At 41.9% G+C, this 17960-nt stretch overlaps 1 protein-coding gene across 1 annotated transcript; it reads right to left on the bottom strand.

Moving 5' to 3' along the window:
• Positions 1–2156: 2156 nt before the first annotated feature.
• GATD3A (glutamine amidotransferase like class 1 domain containing 3A) lies at positions 2157–17775 on the bottom strand. The gene is made up of 8 exons (XM_034771163.1): positions 17767–17775; positions 15794–16135; positions 11657–11709; positions 10428–10541; positions 9954–10073; positions 6147–6239; positions 5592–5748; positions 2157–4937 (listed from the first exon to the last, which is right to left on the bottom strand). The coding sequence occupies exons 1-8, from the start codon at positions 17773–17775 to the stop codon at positions 4809–4811; spliced, it is 1017 nt and encodes a 338-aa protein (XP_034627054.1). The 3' UTR covers positions 2157–4808.
• Positions 17776–17960: the final 185 nt, after the last annotated feature.

Here is a 17960-nt window from a genome sequence, read left to right as displayed (position 1 = left end):
AGCCTCCGTCCTTACCCATAATTTCATTCTTCAGAATAAGCAGTTTACAGCTGTTGGGAGTGAGAAAGGCCAAAGCTTCAAACCGCAGAGAAATTGGTATCACAAGCTCAGACCAGAGTGGATTTTTTTAACGACAGAACATGATAATACATGTTCACATGGAACACTTTGCAACCCAGGCCTTGCTGTACCTGCGTAACAGTGAATAATGTAGCACATCCTCCCCCAGCCCACTCTCCCAAAAAGTGTAACAGAAGTGTGTGGCAAAAGGATCTGTTAACCATATTCCATATCCACCAAACATATTTAGATATGTGAGCTGCTGGAGAAGCAATGCTAACATTGGACTAAACTGTTCATTTCAGTCATATAAATCAGCTCTCAAAACATTTTGGCTGCAGACTGAAAACATTGTCTGTGGACATATTATTTTGTGTATAAATGTGTGCCTGCCAGGAGAGGAGGGGGGAGACTGGGGAAGACTGAACATATGAACACACCTCTGAGTTCTGACGATAGTCACGTGCTCAATTGTACTTACCATGGACCTTTGATCACCTCAGCTGCACTGTGCCCCCCTCTTACAGAAATAAGAAGCTTCTAGGCATCTTCAAATAGCCACCATTTCGCAGAGAGAGGGGAAAAAAACAATCCTGCCAGAGAGGTGTTTCCTTCTTCCTATTAATCCCCCCCACACAACACATGGACTTACCCAACCTGGCTTTTACCCAAGTGTAATTTTGGAGGGAAATATTAAAGTCCTGCAATAGCCTCACCTCACAACAAGAACCAGAAAGGGTTTTGTACTGTACTCATCACTGTGCAATCTGAGTGCCTCACAAGTAAATGAAAGATTCATTCTTTCGTGTTTGGTTCTTTCTCCCTTACCTCTCCTTGGTGCTGAAGGGATGTTTTAAAATGCATTTCTTGCTGAGGGCAAGCACAGTGACAAGTCTTGTCTTTGTGAAGGCAGTGTAGCTCATGTTCCTCCTGATCTCCCCAATTAATGCACTTCCACAACTGTGCACCAGCCCTGAAAAAAGCTGTGTCCCCAGCACTCGCGATTCCCTCTTTTTGTGGGTGGCTTCCTTATTCATAAGGGGCACAGCTGCCTTAAAAGGTCTTGTTGACTGACGGCTGGGTTCCCAAGTAAGAGTCCCAAGCTCATGAAAACTTAGAAAATTAGGACTGTGACCTTGATCCATTATTAAATGGGCTGCAGTACAGAAACCAGAACTCCAGGGTGATGTGTTCTCTTCCACCGCTGATGCTTACTAGGTGCACTGTTGCATTCTATGCTAGTTGGAGTTTTAAGGGCTTGTATGTTTATTCCCAGGCATAGGGCATTGCAGCAATCCAACCTGGAGGTCACAAAGCCATAGATCACCATGGCCAGGATTGCAAGTGTCCAAAGAGGGCACAGTTGAAAGAAAGTATTTCTGGAAGTCGCTCTTATTTGGGTAGCTACATTCAGTGAATTAACCAGATTGAAGAGCTGTGCATTGTCTTGATCTGTGACCTAGTTCTGCAACGACTGGTAGTGATATAGGGCTAGCTACTTCTTCAAAATGTCTCCCTTTCTCAAAAAGATCACCTCTGTCTAGCCCAGAGAAAAGGAAACTTTATTCCAACAGAAAGGGAAGATTCCTGAATCTGCACTACAGCTACCTCCAATGGAGCTGCACACACTGAAAATTGCAGGTATGAAAAATCTTAACATGCAATAGCCTTATTGTGGTAAGATGAGAAGCTAAAGAGAAACCTCCACCCAGACCCTGGGAGATGTAGTGCCATAGAAGAGGTACACACACAGCCCTGTAGAAGATAGAACAACAGCTATCACAGACTGTAGGAGTTCTCATTAATCCTAGGAGTTCACTACCATCGACAGGCAAAGTACTGTACGTTTTGCAGTGCTCTTTATATACTATTCCTTTTTAATTCCTGCACATGTAAGGCAGGCACACATTTAAGAACGGTGCTTAAAAAATTCCTTGTATATAGCCCCTTCTTCTAGAGCTTTCCCACTGACTCAACATTTAAAGATAGTTAGAACATTTCATACCCTCAATAAAGTTCAAACCCTGCCTTCTCCCCACTAAGATAACCCTATATCTGAAAAAATAAGTTGATTAATAAATAAATTTACAAGCGAAACATATGGAAGCAGCCTTTATTTGTAGTCAGCTACATGAAAACAATGTCTTACACTTCTATTCTTGCTCCTCTGATAGCTGACAATTTCTGCACACATAAACCCAGCCTTGTAACAAATCATGAGCAACATGAAGTTTACTAACCTCCACCCAAACAAACTTAATATAATTTGTATGTAGCTCTTGTTTTTAGCTTCCTGAGAACCTCCACAAGAGAGGATACTATTGAAGCTCACAGTTTTGACTATTAAGGTGATCAACGTGAAGTGCATATGCTTGTGGTGCAATTTCAAAACCTCAGCTCACGCTGGACATGTACTAGACAAAAATGTTTTGTATTTTTAAAAAAATGCTCTAATAGAGAAAAAATCTCTTCCATAAGAGTACTTTTCTTTTCACATGAGCATTGATTAAACCATTTTTCAAATGGAACTATCTTTTTTACAAAGGAAAAGCATCTTCTTAAATCCCCACTGCTTTCCAGTCAAGGGCATAGATAGTATTTATGATACCTCAATGCGATATCACACAATCAGACCACATCAGAATCTAAATGAAGCTCATTAGTTTAAAATTGACAAGAACCACCTTTAACTGAAACACCCACTATGATATATATATTCCCTGGAACATATCTCATACATGACATTTTTGTTAATACTACAGTAAAACACTGTACATAAAGTTAACACCACACACAGAAAATTTCTGTAGCCACATCAAAATTAGTTTAGTTTTCTTAACAGTGACAGCAGGCCTAAAGTCTGGATAACAAAAGCACCAATAAGCAGAACAATGTATATTCATATCATTACATCACAGAGTAAACAAATTAGCAGACTATGTGGTGGCAAAAACATCCTCAAAATCCACGTTGTAACCTTTTAAGATCATCATCATCATAATAGGAACAAAAGAATTGGGACTCTTGAAAAACAACTTCATGTACATGTCTTAAAATTCCTGTTGATTAAAAAACACAGGGCAAATGTATTTGGAACATGGTACTTGTATGTGAAAAGCTGGTGCCCATGGGGCACAAAGCTCTGTTATGTCGACATTATTTTTCTGTGAATAGAGAGAAAGACAGACAACTTGGAGCTGAAAGAGAATACAAGGAACAGAATGCTATGCCGGCCTATAAAGAAAAAAGTTAATGAGGCAGGAAGAGAAATAAAAATAAGTGAATAGACAACATTTAGGAAAGAGATGGAAATGCTGAAGGTTGTTGGACTCTATGAATCACTAAAGGTTCCTTCAAATGCAAATATTCTATGATTAAAAGAGAGATGCAAGGAAAAGGGAAACGAAAATAACTGGACAACATTTAATTAATTTATACCTCATTCTTCTTACAGTTGATTGTATTTCTATGGAAGGAGCGCTGTTAGTCTGGAAAGGGGAAGGTGGTAATAGCACTGGAGTCAGCCTGCTGCCCATTGCTAGGCAAGTAACTACGTTCATGTGGAAGATATCTTTAAAATGTACAAGGCACAGTCGCTGATACTTTTTCCCTGTTTCAAGCCCTCTTTTAGATATAAAAGGCTTATTGTGCAGTTAAATTAGGAGAGATTCTTCAAAATGCTAGGGCATTTACAATAAGGTGTGTCCTGCTGCTGACACACAGATTTATTCATAATTGGATAAAGCACACCTTTTAAAACAGAAAAAAAGCCATGAAAAGAATATGGAAAGGAGGGCCATGCAACACAATGTTTTAATTAATGTTGCGTTAACCATGGGGCATAGAAATGACTGTTTCCATTGGCTACATCAAAGCTGATCCTGACTTTTACCTCATGGACATACGAAATGACTGCATACCCAGCAAATTATTGCAGCCTTGCTTGAAACACACGGGTAAGTGTGTCCCCATGGTTCAGTTCTCTTAAATTTCTCTGTCCCCGGATCCCAGCACTCTCTCAATGCCAAAGTTCAGACTGACACACCCAGAGAACTCAATACAATAGCTGTTTCAATGGAAGGCAGCTAGACTAGCCAGGGATGCATTTTAACATAGCTTTCCTCAGAACGAACAGCAGTCAGCAGTAACTTCACTCCCCACCTCTGAATGGCAGTCAGTCCTACAGCAGCTGTATCTACTCCTTGCAACAGCAATGTAACTGGTGCATTTCAACCACACTATGCAGCCTCTGAAACAGAACTGTGAAATCTACAAAGCAATCCAGCCCTATGCTCAGTCCACTGCACCAGGCTGCTGCTCCAGATATTCTGATTCCACAGTATTCATGTCATTCCGTTTTCATGTGTGTCCCTAGTATTTTTCGAAGGAATGGAGGGTTTTTTTGTTGTTGGAATAGTATGCTGGCTGGTCTCAGAACATTCTCACACAACCCTCACCAACTGTCCAAGTCCAAAAAATTATTAAGGTTACGGGATGCATTACCTTTACTCAAAGAGCCAGTCAGCAGACGCTTTAGTGAGGATGTGCTTGGAAATCAATGCATTTACGTAGCAAACATTTTTGCAATATCTGAACACAGCTGGGAATCAGACTGTCAGCTTTGTGTCTGGGTTTATAAAAGTGCTAAAGGGGCAAGCAGGGGAAATATGTTTCCATCGATGCATGATATTTCTGGTATTGTACGCTTAATTTCCTAAAACTTACTATTATTATTACAGATAGCCACTTCATTTGCCTGTTAATTTCAGGACACCCTTTACCATGGCCCCAATACCATCAAAGATGTGATGTAATTCCGTTTCACACATAAATGCTGGGGTAGTAACCATCTTGTTGTTCACGTCTACATGAGCTTCGTGGAAGAGAGTTAAGGAAACCACAGCCAACCTAGTATTTGCAGATGCTGTCTGTAGAATGAAACATCACCACCTACATCTTCAAAAAATATCTTCCCCAACCCCCAAGTAATGTAAAAGTGGCCATAGTTGTAGCCTCGGAATGGAGATGTTCTACTTATTTTGTCAGAAATACCAGTATTGCATCAATGGGGAAAAGAGCATTAAAGATTACATGAAAAGATAGGAAACTCCTTGCTTAGAAGTTAATGCTTCAAGATAAAGATGTCTTGGTCACTGCTTTAGACTTTTGGAAAAAGGAAGAAATGAATTTCAAACAAAACTGACTAGTTATGGGGTCCTTTCCCATGGATAGTTTGTACTTGTAGGCCATTATGTATAACACTTCTGACGTAACCGCGGTACTGGTTGTGCCAAAGGAATTTTCAGGCAACAACTGAGCACCATGTGTAAGGATTCAGCCACACAATTAATTTGATAAATCAATGGGAATAATGTTGCCTAATCCACATGTATCATACTACAGTATAATCCTACCAGACTATCAACAGTTAAGCATTGACTCTGTATATTTTTGCAACTGTGCTGACTTATACATTAAGAATAGCAGTGTCCCTCAACACGTGGTCACTGATTATTAATCGGAAAGGATATAGTTACTTCTTTTACACAGTGTTTTCCTCCCAATGCTTTAATGGCTCCTGCAGTTCCGGCATACGGCCATTTCCCACCTTCCTCTTCTTCATGTCCCACAGTAACTTCAGCACCAGAGAGTACTTTTGCAGCCAACACTGGTGAAATGCAGCACAGGCTGCAAGAAAAATAGAAAAGGTTACTCCAATGAGACTACTACTTAAAAGGATTAATTATAATTATGAAGATTCAAATGCATACATGTATTTAAAGATCATAATGTCAAACATGAAAAGGTAATTTCTTTCATCATCATGCTTTTCCTGGGAAGCAAGGTAAACATTTTCTTAGCTGGACTTCTCTTTCTTCGTACCATCTTGAAAGAAGATTATTTTTTTTAATTAACCAGTAATAAATGCAAGGCTGAATACATTTTTTCTAGCTCAAAGACTAACATCCACCAACTTATCTAGAATTTGCTTTATCTCTGCTCTGATATAAATTATCAACTACACAACAGTACTTTTAATTGCTCCTCTAAATATACCATACCCAATGCACCTAAAATGTACATACCCAATGGGTTTCCCAGCTTTGTGGAATTCCTTCAGGACACGTTCAACCTCTCCATTCACTTTGCAATCCTTCCCATCCACAGCAAAGGTGGAACTGCCACAACAAGACGCTTTCATTAACACCTCAATATAATGCTATGACTTTATACGTGTACGCTCAGAGCAGCTCTCAATGGACATCAAAAATGGAAAGTGGATACAAACTCTTCACCGTGTCAAGTAAAAAATTATAAACCACAAATCTAAGTACTAAGCGTTACCAAATCAGGCTTCTAACATTTTGCAGAAACAGTACAGCAATGCTACCAGATTTTCAGATCATTACCAGAACAGAAAAAATAATTTCTTATGACGACACATCAAGGAACATCCTAGAAGAAGCCATTTCATAGAATCACAGAACCACAGGGTTAGAAGGGACCACAAGGGTCATCTCGTCTAACCCTCTGCCATGATGCAGGATTTGTTACGACTAAACCATCCAAGACAGATGGTTAAAAAAAAAAAAAAAAAAAAAACTCAAAATTTCTCAAAAGAATCAAAGAGGTCAAGAAGACTAACTGGTCACAAGACACATGGAGTTTCACTAGGCTAATCCATGAACTTTTTGAAAGGAAATTATTTAGTGATTAGTTTAATACTATCCCAACACTTTCTATATAGACTCAGGCAGAAAGAAATAAGAGCAAGATACTGGAGATGATCTAAAATTAAAAGTTTTATAATCTTCACATCCCTCCAACATGCCCCAAAAATCACCACCACAGAGAAAGGAAAGGGTTTTTTTTAAATGTGGTGTGTAAGCACAAGAACTGCTGCCTAGTTTTGGTGGGAAATTTTTCAGTGTGGAATTTGCAGATTACAAAATGCCACTCTAACAATAATAAGAATCTCGTAGGGAAACCCCCGCTCACCCATCCATGTGCAGCACTGAAAATGTTATCCCATGGGAATCCCCAAACAATTTGAAAGAAGCCTTCCTTAACTCCAAAGGCTCTCAACCTTTCCCAACTACCGTACCTCTTTCAGGAGTCCGATTTGTCTTGCGTACCTTCAAGTTTCTCCTCACTTAAAAACTACTTGCTTACAAAATCAGATATAAAAATACAAAAATGTCGCAGCACACTACTACTGACAAATTGCTTACTTTCCCCTTTTTACCATATAATTATGACTAGGGCTGTCAAGTGATTAAAAAATTAATCGGGATTAAGCGCACTGTTAAATAATAATAGAATACCATGTATTTAAATATTATTGGATGTTTTCTACATTTTCAAATATATTGATTACAATTACAACACAGAGTACAAAGTGTACAGTGCTCACTTTATATTAGTATTTTTGATGACAAATATTTGCACTGTAAAAACAAAATATAGTATTTTTCAATTCACCTAATACTAGTACTGTAGTGCAATCTCTTTATCATGAAAGTTGAACTTACAAATGTAGAATTATGTACAAAAAAACTGCATTCAAAAATAAAAATGTAAAATTTTAGAGCCTGCAAGTCCACTCAGTCCTACTTGTCATTCAGCCAATCGTTCAGACAAACCAGTTTGTTTACATGTGCAGAAGATAATGTTGCCGGCTTCTTGTTTACAATATCACCTGAAAATGAGAACAGGCGTTCAAATGGCACTGTTGTAGCTGGCATCGCAAGATATTTATGTGCCAGATGCGCTAAAGATTCATATGTTTCTTCGTGCTTCAAATCACCATTCCAGAGGATATGCGTCCATGCTGATCACGATTTCTGCTCGATAACAATCCAAAGCAGTGCGGACCGATGCATGTTCATTTTCATTATCTGAGTCAGATAGCACCAGCAGAAGGTTGATTTTCTTTTTTGGTGGTTTGGGTTCTATAGTTTCCGCATCGGAGTGTTGCTCTTTTAAGACTTCTGAAAGCATGTTCCACACCTCGTCCCTCTCAGATCTTGGAAGGCACTTCAGATTCTTAAACCTTGGGTCAAGTGCTGTAGCTATCTTTAGAAATCTCACATCGGTACCTTCTTTGCGTTTTGTAAAATCTGCATTGAAAGTGTTCTTAAAATGAACAACATGTGCTGGGTCATTATCCAAGACTGCTATAACATGAAATATATGGCAGAACGCAGGTAAAACAGAGCAGGGGACATACAATTTTCCCCCAAGGAGTTCAGTTACAAATTTAATTAACGCATTATTTTTTTAACGAGCTTCATCAGCATGGAAGCATGTCCTCTGGAAAGGTGGCCAGAGCATGAAGGGGTACACGAATGTTTAGCATATCTGTCACGTAAATACCTTGCAATGGCAGCTACAAGAGTGCCATGTAAACGCCTGTTCTCACTTTCTGGTGACACTGTAAATAAGAAGAGGGCAGCATTATCTCCTGTAAATGTAAACAAACTTGTTTGTCTTAGTGTTTGGCTGAACAAGAAGTAGGACTGAGTGGACTTGTAGGCTCTGAAGTTTTACATTGTTTTGTTTTTGAGAGCAGTTATGTAACAAAAGAAAATTTACATTTCTAAATTGCACTTTCACGACAAAGAGATTGCACTACAGTACTTGTACGAGGTGAATTGAAAAATATGATTTCTTTTGTTTATCATTTTCACAGTGCAAATATTTGTAATAAAAATAATATACACTTTGATTTCATTTACAATATAGAATATATATGAAAATGTACTGTGATAGACCCAGACCAGTTGGGAACAGCAGAGTAGCAGAAGGGAGATATACTGGCCACTGGATAAGTAGTTTTCTGTTCCCTGAGTGAGCAGAGGCTGCTCCAGGCTAATAGACCACCTGACTCCAATTAACCTGCTAAGAGTCAGGTGAGGCAGTTAAGCACCTGACTCTAATTAAGGCCCCTTTGATGCTATGAAAGGGCTCACTCCAGTCAAGCCAGGAGGAGCCAGAGGAGAGGAAGTGTGTGAGAGGAACTGGGAGCAAGAAGCTGAGAGTGAGTAGGCGTACTGCTGGAGGACTGAGAAGTACAAGCGTTATCAGACATCAGGAGGAAAGTCCGGTGGTGAGGACAAAGAAGTTGTTGGGAGGAGGCCATGGGGAAGTAGCCCAGGGAGTTGTAGGTGTCGTGCAACTGTACCAGGAGGCACTCTAAACAGCTGCAGTCCACAGGGCCCTGGGCCGGAACCCGGAGTAGAGGGCGGGCCTGGGTTCCCCCCAAACCTCCCAACTCCTGATCAGACACAGGAGGAATTGACCTGGACTATAGCTTCTACCAGAAGGGAAGGTCTCTGGACTGTTTCCTGACCCACAGGGTGAATCTGTGAAGTGAGCAAATCTGCCAATAAGTGCAGGACCCATCAAGATAGAGGAGGAACTTTGTCACAGTACATAAACATCCAAAATATTTAATAAATTTCAATTGGTATTCTATTTAACAGTGTGATTAAAACTGCGATTAATCGTGATTAATGTTGTTAATTGCGATTAATTTTGAGTTAATTGCGTGAGTTATCTGCGATTAATCGACAGCACTAATTATAACACGAATCAATTGGAATATAAATATTGTACTTTCATTTCAGTGTATAGTATATAGAGCAGTATAAATAAGTCATTGTCTGTATGAAATTTTAGTTTGTACCGACTTCACTAGTGTGTTTTACGTAGTCTGTTGTAAAACTAGGCAAATTTCTAGATTAGTTGATGTACCCCATGGAAGACCTCCGCATACCCCTTGTTGAGAACCCCTGGGGTATACTATGTAAACTAACATATATTGTAAAAAGGTCACTGTCTGAATTATGAATAAAGGATTTCTGTACCACTTTACTTAGCTTGGCACTCACAGGTTTTTAGCAGCTCCGAATCCACCAGGGAATATCACAGCATCATGGTCCTTTGTACTAAGTTTAGCCAGGTCTGCGATTTTACCACGAGCAATCCTTGCTGATTCCACTAAAACGTTTCTTGAAGAACAAGAAATGAAGCAATAAGAGTAATGAAGCCACTGCATGCACAAGTGTGGTGAAACTGTGTAAGAGAAGGGTGTTGTTTTTGAAGAGTCAAAAATAATGACCCTGAATAACTACAGCTGCTTCTGAAATAGAACTGTACCCATGAACAAGGAGTGGAATAAGGTTTTAAGTGGCAGCCACAAGACAAAGAATCTAAGTTTTTTCTCACATACAAAATATTAGTAGGCATAAAGTTAAATACTTTGGGAAAATTGCTACTAGTAAATATTTAGCATAGGGCATAACTTCTGCAGCACAAGCTCAAGAAGCTGGAGTCATCTTGTGCAAATTAAATGTAGCTCTTACCTTGATTCAGCCTCAGCTGGTTGTCCTTTGCTGTGGTCAATAACATGCATCTGAGGAATATCTGGGGCATACATCTGAACTTCAGCTCCCCCACGACTCAGGTGAACCAAAATGCTACAAAATAGGTAAAAATATGATGAAAGCCTTAGAAGAGAGGGAGTCTTTAAGGAACCGATTAGAGCAGGTTTTTATCTGGTTCTGTGTCCTACCAGAAATATATTACGTGTTTTGGAAAACAGTATTGACAACATAGCATACAAAATGACCACAAAGTGTCAGTTTTTAGAGAATGTATAGGATAGTGCTCTCCAAACTTTGAGGTGCGCCCCCCAAGGGGGTGTGGAGGAACATTCAGGGGGATGTATGCAGCAGGACCTGGGCCAATGCCCACAGGGAGTGGGAGGGAGCACTATCTAGCCCAGCTCCGGCTCTAGCCACAGCTCCTCCCCCATTCCCAGTTCTGCCCCCATCTCCCCCTTCAGCACACGTGTTCCTCTGCTGAGCCAACTGTGCAGTAATGGGGGGGGAGGCATAGACAGAGTCCATTACTGGTAAGGGGTGGGGCGCGACAGGAAAAGCTTCAGCACCACTCTATAGGGCATTTATTATAGACTGTCAAGGGGGGAAAGTGAGATGGAAGACTAGATGAGCTGCAGATGTTACTTAAACCCCTTTGATTGCTGTGTTATTTACTCCTGTTACAGAAACCAGTACAGTCTTCCTTCAGAACTGTAAGAAGAGTCCAAAAGTCTCACAAAAGGATATTAAGATCAATGTCCCATTATCTGGTGTACAGTGCGAAGGGTCTAACTCAATCTGAACATTAACCATCCTGGCACTGGAACTTGGCCCAGGAAGGTGATTAGGAAACAAGTGAAGTCTAAGGTCATGCTTCCTGAGCTGGAAATGTTAGAGCAGCAGCTAGCTCTTGGGAGAGGATTGTCTACCAATAGCTCATCGCTCTGGCTTAGCGTGTGGTGGTGATGGAGTCTGCCCACTCCTCCTCAGCCGGAAGCATGCAATATGAGAACTTAAGGAGGATCATAAAGCTGAGACAAAGTGGTGGATTTTCATGGGGTATGGAAAGAACCAACCCTGGGAGAAAACCACACACCATCCAGGGTAGTACCGACAACCCTGGGAAACTGGAAATTAATTAAATAGAATAAAATGCTCTAATCATGTGAAGAATACAGTTCTGGACTCTGCAATAATGCAAAGCTGCTTACGCTGAGGCCTCATGGATTTCCGTGCCATCATACACACCACATCCAGACAAGACCTGCAAAGAGAAAATCAACACAACATTTCAGACAAAATATGTATTTTCCAGACTGTCTTTAGGGGTCTTGCACAAGCATTTGGGGATAAAGCAATTGCAGCTGCACCCTTATCAAACAAAACAGATAGTGGCCTCAGTACTGATGGGTTACATAAGAACTGGCATGTCCTATTTATAGTAGCTTGTTCCGATTCAGGCAAATGGCTCAGTAGTTACTACTGATTTGAAAAGCAAAAAGTATTTTGCATTTTTCTCAGACTTGAAAAACTGACACATTGTTTTAAAATGTGATGGCAGTCACAAAAGTGGCTAAAAATAATATTATGAGCTTTCATGCTCCTAAGATATGTAAAGAGGGTGATCTTACATATAATGGAATATATTCAGACCTTGATGCATACATAAACTTTTCATTCAAACAGAAGGGAGTTAAAAAGCACACCTCAAAAGTCAGAATTTATGACACTCTATTTTACCTGTTACATTACTCTTATTCTTAGGATCCATATCAGAGATTAATAGCTAAGTCATTTTTTAAAATCTAAGTACACTAAATAGCTCAACTGAATTTCCCTTTTTAGCCATGGGAACAGTGCTTTCAAATAACCCCAAACTGTTAGCTAAGTGTATCCTCCCATGTCTGAATCTATCCTGGCTATTACTGAAGAACAGTGGAACTTAAGGAGATTAGAGAAAATAATGTTCCCCAATTTCTGCAGTTTGTTTACTTTGTGCATTTGACACACTGGGCGTATAGTCAGTTTTCCCTGTTTGTGTGGTTCTTCTAGACAGCAACAAAAAAAGAGAGAGAAAGATTTTAAAAATAGGGAAATTGTGGCTGTAAAGACACAAAAAATTCCAAGGGCATTTGTACTTCCTGAAACTATTTTAAATTCGTGCTTTAAACAGTGACTAGGTTTCCAATTGGCAGTGTCCCTTTAACAACTCTACTTTCTTAACCCAAGCTCTCCCCTCATTTTTAAGCAGCTTAGTGAGTGCATTATCAGTTATCCATTGCATGCATATTTTATATATATTTAAAACTTCTTGTTATTTAAGATGCTCTGTGCAATTTACCTCTTTAGATTTTATTTTTACAACCTGTCAAGTTTCGTCTTTCCCAGTTTCTTTTGTAATTTTAATGCCCTCTGGTTCCCTTTTATGCGGTTCTGTATTTCCCCACACCAGCACACTGCTTTTGGTTGCCCACTTAGCATTTAAGGTATTATTGGAATGCGTATTGCCCATAGCTTTCCCAACTGTACCTCAAATACTTACCACTGGTGATTTTCCCATTTGGGACTGAATTCCAGCCTATTTTAATTCCCAGTTCCTTCGTACTCTGCTTTTCTGATTATTATTTCTGCTACAGACATCATTTAAACCCTGTTAATATTTAGGTAGCTAGCTCCTAAATGTTCTCCAATTTTAACCTTATTTATCATGGCTTCCTTTCAATTATGAAGTACCAAATAGCTTTTGACCTTATTCACTTCATTAGAGTCTTTACCACCTCCACTAATTTATCTTTCCTTAGGCCCTATGAAATTCGACTGCAGGAGTGAATGTAATGTACAGTTTGGTCTGAAGTGTGTGTACATAAAGTCAAACTATGTCATGGACCAGATTAAATAAAATAAAGTTTCAGCTCAGGCAGAGAGTACTGTAAAGTGACATATTTATATTAACTAACTGGTGGTATCAGTTTAATAGCCTACACATCCTCTCTCAGGAGACTCTCTTCTGCTTGTCTCTAAACTGCCAAGTCAAGTGCAAAAGTATAATTAGGCAGGCCAGGAAAGGATTTGAAGAACAACTAGCTAAAGACACAAAAACAAACAGCCAAAAAATTATGTACAGCAGACACAGGAAGCCGGACAAAAGTTAGTGGGGCCACTGGACAATCGAGGTGCTAAAGGAGCACTCTAGGAACACAAGGCTGTTGCAGAGAAGCTAAATGAATTCTCTGCATCCGTCTTCACTGCAGAAGATGTGAGGGAGATCTCCACACCCATCCATTCTTTTCAGGTGATAAATCTGAGAAAGTTGCCACAGTGAGATGTCAATACAGGAGATTTTGGAACTAACCGATAAATTAAACAGTAATAAGTCACTGGGACCAGATGGTAGTCAACCAAGAGTTCTGTAGAAACTCAGATATGAAATTGAAGAACTATTAACTGTGGTATGTAATCTATAGCTTCAAGCAGTACAAGATGACTGGAGGGTAGCTAATGTAATGCCCATTTTTGAAAAAAGGCTCCAGAGGTAATCCTGGCAATTAGAGGCTGATAAACCTAACTTCAGTACCAAGCAAATTGCTTGAAACTACAATAAAGAACAGAATGATCAGACACATGGATAAACACAATATGTTGGGGAAGTGTCTTTTGTAAAAAGAAGTCATGCATCACCAATCTATTAGAATTTTTTGAGTGTGTCAATAAGCATATGAACAAAGGAGAGCCGATCAATATGGGGAGTAAACTTTCAGAAAGCCTTTGACAAGGTCATCACCAAAGGCTCTTAAGCAAACTAAGCAGTCATGGGATAAGAGGGAAGGCCCTCTCATGGCAGTAACTGGCTAAAAGATAGAAAACAAAGTGTAGGAATAAATGGTTGGTTTTCACAATGGAGAGAGGGAACTCGAAGGGACCCCCAGAATCTGTACTGTGACCAGTGCAGTTCAATATATTCATAAATGATCTAAGAAAAGGGCAGCGAACAGTGTGGTGGCAAAATGTGGAGATGATACAAAATTAACTATCTTGGCCCAAGATTCTTGGGTAAGTTCAAAGCTGACTGCAAAGATTACAAAGGGATCTGACAAAACTGGGTGACCAGGCAAGAAAATAGCAGATGAAATTCAGTGTCGAAAAGTGCTAAGTAACACATACTGGGAAAAACAATCACAACTATACATACAGAACAATGGGGTCTAAATTAGCTGTTACCACTCAAGAAAGAGATCTTAGGGTACGTCTATACTTACCTCCGGGTCCGGCGGTAAGCAGTCGATCTTCTGGGATTGATTTATTGCGTCTTGTCTAGACGCGATAAATCGATCCCGGAAGTGCTCGCCGTCGACGCCGGTACTCCTGCTCCACGAGAGGAGTACACGGAGTCGACGGGGGAGCCTGCTTGCCGCGTGTGGACCGAGGTAAGTTCGAACTAAGGTACTTCGAGCTTCAGCTACGTTATTCACGTAGCTGAAGTTGCGTACCTTAGTTCGATTTGGGGGTTTAGTGTAGACCAAGCCTTAGGCCAGGTCTACACTACACCCCTAATTCGAACTAAGGTACGCAACTTCAGCTACGTGAATAACGTAGCTGAAGTTCGAAGTACCTTAGTTCGAATTAGTTCGAACTTACCTTGGTCCACACGCGGCAGGCAGGCTCCCCCGTCGACTCCGCGGTACTCCTCTCGGCGAGCTGGAGTACCGCAGTCGACGGCGAGCACTTCCGGGTTCGACTTATCGCGTCCAGACTAGACGCGATAAGTCGAACCCAGAAGTTCGATTTCCAGCTGTCGAACTAGCGGGTAAGTGTAGCCAAGGCCCTAGTCTCAAAGGTGCCACAGGACCCTCTGTTGCTTTTTACAGATTCAGACTAACACGGCTACCCCTCTGATACCTGGAGTGGGTATCCTAACAGGGGAGCGGCAGGACACTTCAGCTCCAGGACTGTGTTTGGTGGGTGGCCAGTCTCCTTCAACTAGCATTACCCTTTCCACTGGCTTAAAAACCAAATCATCTCTACTAATCTCAAAGATTCCAGCTGGGTCATCAGCTGCAGAGCAAGATCTAAGGAGGCAACTAACCCCGCGCTCAGCACACGCCACAGCCCAGGCCAAGCAGAGGACACAGGTACAGAAGCAGGCAGTGAGAGAGTTTCACTTTGGAGTTATAACCCGCCCGGGGGGCTCTGCGCAGTTCCCTGGAGCTCCCCATGTGGAAAACGCCTCCCCCCAGCCTGGGTTGCGGTCCCCAGCCCGCCTGGAGCCCAGCGCCGCCTGTTTGCAACTGGCGCTGAGCCCTGCTACGGGGCCCAGCGCTGCCTGAGCCCCCGGGCCGGGCTGTACTCACCACGGCCACGCGGGCCCCGCGCAGGCGGCGGGCGGAGCTGTGGAGGGAGGCGAGCCCGCTCGGGGCCGCCCGCAGCAGCCGCGCCGCCAGCATGGCCGGGCTCAGGGGAGCGGGTCGGGGAGGCGCGGGCTGGACTCGCCGCACGGGCCCGGGCGCTTGGCTGGTGCAGCAGCGAGCCCCGGGACGCGGCAGGCCGGGCCTTGCAGCCGCACAGCGCCGGCTAGAGGCGGGAGGTCCCTGCCCGCTGCTGCGGTGTCTGCTGCTCGGCCGGCGCTGGGGCTGCCGGGCTTCGTCCTCTGCCTGCTGCGTGGTGTCTCCGCTAGGGCCCAGCCGGTAGCCTTCCTACCACCTACAGTACTGCTAGCTCAGCAAGTGCTATATGCCCAGTGTTTGCAGGATCAGATCCCGAGATCATTGACCGTCCAGACCTGCCTTTGCAAAAAGTGCTGTGTGAATGTTACTAATTATTCACATTGAAACTTGGTGCTAACCACCCCTCCTTAAAAAGTGCCCACAACCAAGACAGTTTCATAAGGTTTGCTATTAAGCTCAAGTTTGTGTTGCCAGGTTTCATATTTGCTGTTTTCCTTGAAGCTGTAGCTCCTGAAATCATGTACTTCCAGGACCCCAGCTTTTTTTTTTTTTCTTTTAAACAGGTTTCTTGCCCTCTTGGTTGCAGAGAAAAGCTTGAAAACGTTAGCTGAATGTTCCTGCATTGCTCAAAGATTAGAAGACAAAGCAAAATCCAAAGATACATTCTTTTTTAAATCTCACAATTTTTGAGCACTCAGGGTTTGGTAAAATTGTTAGTTCATTATTACAGCTAAAATAAACGCAGGTATCACAAGCTCATTAGTAGGGTAAATGTGCCTAAATGATGTGCAGCAAGAGGCAAAGATCACATAGACCAGAGATGTTGGGCCAAATATGTTCAACACCCTCCTCCTCTCAGCCCCTCATGCAGAGGCTCAGGACCTCCTTCACGGCAGCTCCTCTTATATGAAACATTATTTTTTCCCCTCTGAAACCATGAGAATGTCTGTACATTTTGGGGAAAGTCCCTTAAAAATATTCCATGGATATTTTGTTTTTTATGCAGAGAGAGGAAATTCCACAGAGATGCTGCCAAAACCCCTGCAGCTCTTTTTCTCAATTCCTGCTCCTTGAAGTCCAACCTACTGGCTTAAAGATAATACTACTGTACTTATATTTTCCATAATATGTCTCATCAGGAGTTTCAAAACACTTTACATACGAGATCAGAAGAGGAAAGTGGGAAGAAAAAACAAACTTGCACCAGTTTAACTACAGGTATTTTAGACACGTAAATTAGTTTAAACACTTTATTTCAGTTTAAGCATATATGGGTTTAGCTTAAATCTGTTTTTTTCAGGATTAAGATAAAATATACACTCAATTAAATAAGCACGTCTACAAAGAAACGTGCATGGATCGAACTAAATTGGGTTAAAAATACATCTTTAAATTGATGCAAGTGTGCGTAGATAAGGTCTGACCCTGCAAAATGTAGCCAAGTGGGTAGCCACATACGCTAGTCTTCACAGGTTCAAGCCCTAAATCCTTTATAGCAGTGGTTCTCAAACTAGGGCTGCCGCTTGTTCAGGGAAAGCCCCTGGCAGGCTGGGCCAGTTTGTTTACCTGTCGCGTCTGCAGGTTCGCCCGATCCTGGCTGCAGTTCACTGCTCCAGGCCAATGCGGGTTGCGGCCAGCAAGTCCCTCGGCCTGTACTGCTTTCCGCAGCCCCAATTGGCCTGGAGCGGCGAACCGCGGCCAGTAGGAGCCACGATCGGCCGAACCTGCAGACACGGCAGGTAAACAAACCGGCCTGGCCTGCTAGGGGCTTTCCCTGAACAAGCGGCAGCCCTAGTTTGAGAGCCACTGCTTTATAGTTGACTGCCCACATTCAAAATTACATAAACTGGGCTAAACCGGAGGCCTAATGTGGGACTTACCAGACTCATTCTGTTCAGGTTTCAGTATCACTCATCGCCATGCTATATGAGCACTTCACAAAATGTTACTAGACAACTTGGGTGGGACAAAAGTTTATTTTGATAGCTCTGTCTTAGCTCAATTGAGGAATAAGGGAGTGGATGGCTGCACCAGCCCCTATGCAGGAGTGGTTGGTGCAGGAGCCGGCTTTACG

Source organism: Trachemys scripta, chromosome 1 (genome assembly GCF_013100865.1).
Source record: "Trachemys scripta elegans isolate TJP31775 chromosome 1, CAS_Tse_1.0, whole genome shotgun sequence".
Classification (NCBI taxonomy): domain Eukaryota; kingdom Metazoa; phylum Chordata; order Testudines; family Emydidae; genus Trachemys; species Trachemys scripta.
Note: the sequence above shows the minus strand (reverse complement) of the source record. Positions and strands in the feature narration are given on the sequence as shown.

Bases quoted from the DNA above. Each gene is read 5' to 3' on its own strand.
- GATD3A (XM_034771163.1), bottom strand. The intron at 6,240-9,953 runs GTGAGTGCCAAG...TTGTTGTGGCAG, and splicing joins TTCGGAGCTGCTAAAAACCT to TTCCACCTTTGCTGTGGATG. The intron at 4,938-5,591 runs ATATCCTTTCCG...ACTCTCTTCCAC, and splicing joins ACTGTGTAAAAGAAGTAACT to GAAGCTCATGTAGACGTGAA.